General features: G+C 36.6%; 1 protein-coding gene across 1 annotated transcript; it reads left to right on the top strand.

Annotated features, from left to right (window-relative positions):
• Positions 1-1,382: 1,382 nt before the first annotated feature.
• Positions 1,383-2,221, top strand: LOC105313695 (ankyrin repeat domain-containing protein, chloroplastic-like). Its single transcript, XM_019999737.1, has 2 exons — positions 1,383-1,783; positions 2,206-2,221. Exons 1-2 carry the CDS (start codon positions 1,383-1,385, stop codon positions 2,219-2,221), a joined length of 417 nt encoding a protein of 138 aa, XP_019855296.1.
• The last annotated feature ends 3,221 nt before the right edge of the window (positions 2,222-5,442 follow it).

The following is a 5,442-nucleotide window of genomic DNA, read 5'->3' as shown; positions in this document are numbered from 1 at the left end:
TTTTCGTTGGTCGTTTGGAATCCTACTTCATCTTGTTTTTTTTAAAATTTTTTATGTTCTTGTTTGTGTTGATTTTTAAAATAATATTTATAGTAGTATTTCTTTAGTTGCAATTGTGATACTTGTTGATTTTACACAAACAATAATTTTCTTTATTATTATCATTGTTATAACATTTATGAGAGACAGCATTGAATAGACATGCTGAAGGAATATCAACCATCCTGATGACAAGTGAAACTAATACTAGTCTTGACACAAGTCTTTGTTCAAGAAACTGTGAGCTAAGAGTGTCCATCTTCCCTGCTATTCCTGTTCTTCCAGGCTGTTGTCAAGTTCATAATTAATTATCATTGCATATCATAGTCATAACATTAATTAATTGTTTGTTTTTTAAAATAAAATAAAATAACACACTTGATAAAACAGTAACATGTAAAATCAATACCTTTTTTTTTTAGCTAGAAACCTCCACTAAAGTATTGCAGTAAGTTGATTCCAAGCATAGCTTGGTAAAAAATAAATTGCTTCTTCCAGAGCTGCAGATGTGAGCATGCGCGACCACACCCAAATTTTGGAGCACATGGCAAGCTTCTTTAGTTAACAAAATGGCGGCATGTAGCTAAGATGGCTCGATCCAGCAGTCACAGTATCACTTTTTTCCTTACTTGAAGAATGATCTGATGGGACATGGACCTGTGCATAGACTGTTGGAATAGATTGGTGTAAGAATTATTCTTGTAGCATCAACTGATACTGAGATACACACCGACAACTGGATTGACAGGACTTGATGAAGATAGATGAAAAAGGTGGCTGAACATTGAAAACGGCCGGTTCGCCGATTTTTGACTTTTCGCTTAGACAAGGTCTAGAGCCACGCTAGTTGTACCATTGGAGTCCTCTGGTCAAGATAAGGTCCTCTATAAAGTCTGGTAAGCATAGGAGCTCGTTTTCCCGGTATAGCAAGGCTGCAAAGTCGTGGCAGCCATTTTGTTTGGGGGTGAATCCTACTTAGTAACGCTACCGCGTTACTAATATGGTAACAATGAATATAATTAACTGATCACAAGATGTCATTAGACTTAGAGGACAAGTGTTGGGTTGCTTTTAGAGAAGGAGATCATGAAGAAGTTGTTCGCTTACTACCATTAGTGAAGGAACCAAGTAAAATTAAAAGAACATATATATGGGATAATACAAGTTTACTTCATTTGTCTTCATGGAATGGCTGGTTAGATGTCACAAAAGATCTCATCACTAAATATCACTGTGACCCACACAAAAGAGATAGTGTAGGTCAGAATTGTCTTCATTGGGCAGCACGAGGTAATCATCTTGATGTGATGAGATATCTCATTGATGAGTGTCACTGTGATCCAATGGATACTGATTCATTAGGAGATACTGTTCTTTACAGGGCAGCTCATTATGGATCACTTGATGTCATGAAGTACTTGATCAATCATCATCACTGTGATCCAATGGCTACTAACAATGAGGGTGAGACTGTTTTTCAGCACGCAGCTAAAGGTTCACCATCACCTGATGTGATCATATATCTAATCAATGAGTGTAACTGTGATCCAATGACTGTTGACAAGAAGGGGTGGACACCACTTCACACTGCTTCTTATTATGGTCGTTCTGCAGTTGTTGAATGCTTACTATCAACTGGTAAATGTGATCCATTGGCTAAAGACAATGAGGGGAGAACACCATTAGAGCTAGCTAAAAACAGGCAGCAGAGAGGTGGGACTAATACACTTCCTATCTTTAAGAAGTTTGGTGATATAAAATCATCTCATCCAATTGATTCTTATGTTAACGTCCTCCTTGTGGGTAATCCTGGAGCTGGTAAAAGTACTCTTAGTCATGTCATCAATGACACAGCTACTGGTTCTATTGCTCTTGGTTCCTTTAGAAATGTTGGAGGGGTAGTGCCCTGTACTGCTGGCATCATTCCTTACAAAATAAAACACAGGACACTGGGTAACATCATTCTTCATGATTTTGCTGGTCATTCTGAATACTATTCCAGTCACTCTGCTGTCATTGAGAATCTGTTACAAGGATCTGGTGGTGTGTTCCTGATAGTAGTCAATATATTGGAGAAGGAACCAGTCAAGCAGCTTCATCAGTGGCTAACAGTTGTCAGAAATGAAGCACACAAAGCTCTTAACCAATGCCATGTTATTGTTATAGTCAGTCATGTGGATGAGATACTTACTAATCCTTTTGAAAGGAGAAGGAAAAAGGAAGAAATACAGGAGATTATTGTAAGGGAAAGGTGTGATAGTGTCTTCTTAGATTGTCGTAAGCTTGGTGGGAGTGGTGTGGATTCCTTCTTTAATAAGTTGTCTAGTGCCTGTGAGTCCATTCGTAGTACAAGTGGAAGGAATTTGAGTCTTTATTGTCACATGATGTATGGTCTACTGGAGGAAAGGAAAGAGAATATACTGACCCTCTCTGATGTAATGTCTGCTACTGAGGACAATGATGATTACAGTTTATCTGATAAGAGAGAAGACGTCTTGGACGCTATTCACTTGTTGCACACAACTGGTTTGATCAGTGTTCTTAAAAGTGAAGACAAGGTATGGGTTGCTGTAAATAAGGGTATGCTACTAACTGAGGTGAATGGGATTCTCTTTGCTCCTGAGACATTCAAAGAACATGTCGACATTGCTAGCAATACTGGTATTGTTAGTGTGTCTGGTCTGACTAGACTCTTCCCTAAATATGATCCTGACATGTTGATCTGTTTCCTCAGGATCATGGAACTCTGTCAACAAATGAATCCATCTTTCCTTAGAATGACAAACCTCCATCAGTTAGCAGTGGAAGAGGAGGAGGAGGGAGGGACAGAAAGAACAGGAGAAAGGTTGTTGTTCTTTCCATGTCTTTTGTCTAGAGATAGACCTGATGAGATGACTAGTCAAGTGTACCAGTTTGGTTGGTGTCTACAGTGTACTAGTAAACATCATTTCTTTCCTCCTCGATACTTCCATGTCCTCTCATTACGTCTTGCTTACAAAATGGCTCTACCTCAAGAAGACGACAAGTTAAATCGTTACTGTACATTTTGGAAGAATGGACTTTATTGGTTTAATGGTCATGGTGTAGGATCACTGGTAGAGATTGTGGATGAGAGCCAGTGTGTACTAGTAATGATGTCCTGTGAGAAAGGTTACAGTGACAATATGGTATCTCTAAGAAGAGATGTGATAGGAGAGGTAATGAATGTTTATAAAGAAGCCTGCCTGTCCCAGTCTAGAGGTAAAAGAGTTAGTTATTGATCCTAAAGAACTAGCCTATCCTGTGAATATACCAAGAGAAAGGACAGTGTATAGTGTAAAAGCTGTACTCTCAGCAGTAGTTGAACAACGACCATTTCTTGTTACCACTGGTACTAGACGTACAGAATTGAAAGAGATCCTACCTGATGAATCATTATCAGATATTAGTAACCTGTCACTATTAGGAGGACGTGATATTAAGGTAAGAATTAACACACAAACTGTTTGATACATTAATGCAAGCACTAATAATCAAAAGGTCATATCTTAAAACTTTATTTCTTATTTGGTCTTGTCATAATTGTGGGTTGTCATTGTGTGGCTTTTACTACTAACAATAATACTTGGACATCTGTTACTCTCACCTTTAACAATACACTACAGTCACTGTAGTGTATTTTTCAAAGTTACAAGAGTGCAAGTCAGTGACAAATATTATTATCATTGTATAGGAAGTGATTGAAATAAAGTCTGAAGTATTCAACACAAATACTATAAGAAAGCTAGGTATGTTATACTATGTACATATTATTAATCATTATTTTATAGATATTAAAGATCTTGATATTGTCATTAAAGAGCTAACAATACTCAATCATTATGGTTATTCTAACTGGTATGAGTTTGGACTTCATTTAGGATTATATGATCCAACACTAAATGCTATTAAGAAGGATCATGGAGAATGCAAGCCATGTCTGATACAGTGTATGTCTGCCTGGTTAAGAGGAGAAGATAAAGTGAGAGAGAAAGGAGGTCCCAGTTGGTCATCATTAGCTACAGCACTGGATACAATAGAAGAGAAATCTATTGCTACTAACATTAGAGATAAATATTGTCCATCAAACCAGTTAATTGTCTAGTTTGTTCTTTTCTATTATCACTAATTTTGTTAAGATATAGTGGTTTTTTTAGGGTTGCAAATTTCGCAAATTTCACAGATTACCTTCTGATTTGCGAAAATAAAATCCACAAAAATCAATTTAATACGATACCCACATGGTACACGTGGTAGAATTTGAGAAATTAAAATCTGCAAATTGAAATTTTAACAGATTTCGCAAAATATAATTTCCTCAATAAGCCACTTAAACGGTACATAATTATTTTTTTCTGTTCATAGCTATTATTATTATTACTATTAATGATACATTATTACAAGATAAATGTAAATTTTAAGGGGGCAAGCCTTAGCAGAGAGCGGCAAGCAAAGCAATATACATGTACATATCTCATTATTACTATTAGCCTCTGTCTGTCTGTTTGTTTGTAAAAAAGTCTGAGTTGATTCTGACAACTAATTGTTGTACAATGGGCAATTGTAAAATTACTATATCACTACACATAAGTACTGTGCCATCGTTGCTATTAATAACATATTACTATAATAGACAGTGATATCATTTACTATAACAACATAGTGTCAATCAATAGGATTGTTACTATTTATAGTAACAGTGTTACTATAAATAGTATCATTTACCTCTATTCCTAAGGAAGAATGACACTATGTCTCAGTTCCAGTCTCCAGTGCATTGAGTGGGAGGGAACATTAATCCAATGAATTAAGAGACACACCTCCTCAACTACCATACACTGACACCTAATACAATAAAAATAATAAAATACTATACTAGTAACAATTATCAATAGCTTTACTTCAAGTGAGTGGTACCTTACAGCTTTCCAAGGTTCCTCAGGATCAACCTTTTGTTTATCTTTAGCTCCAGCTTTAGCAAACCTTACCTGAAATGAGAGAGAGAGGAGAGGGAGAGAGGGGGAAACAGATAGAGGGGAATGAGGAGACAGAGGAGGAAGATAAAAAGAGAGAGGATCATAAAAGATCAGAGCAAGAGGAAAGAGAGCATATAGTGACTGGTTTAGCTTCTTCTTATTCACTCTCAGTAGTCAGTATCAGTTTTTTCTCCATCACTTACAACACCACCAGCCCCTGATACACACCCACTCATGTGACGCAGGCAAGGATCAAGTTGAATGATACTCTTCAGTGGAGTTAATCTAATGATTTGTAACCAATGGATTCACAATAGACCAATGAAAAAGAATATTTCAAGATAAAACAAAATCAATAAAACTCACCCTCTTTAAAAACTTTAGCAACATAATGTGACATGTCACCTGA

Source organism: Amphimedon queenslandica, unplaced genomic scaffold (genome assembly GCF_000090795.2).
Source record: "Amphimedon queenslandica unplaced genomic scaffold, v1.1 AMPQUscaffold_13243, whole genome shotgun sequence".
Lineage (NCBI taxonomy): Eukaryota > Metazoa > Porifera > Demospongiae > Haplosclerida > Niphatidae > Amphimedon > Amphimedon queenslandica.
The sequence above is the reverse complement of the archived record's forward strand: the minus strand, read 5'-3'. Positions and strand labels throughout refer to the sequence as shown.

What these genes read in the sequence shown, in the direction of transcription:
- LOC105313695 (XM_019999737.1), top strand. Translation starts at nt 1,383, where the DNA reads ATGGATACTGATTCATTAGGAGATACTGTTCTTTACAGGGCAGCTCAT.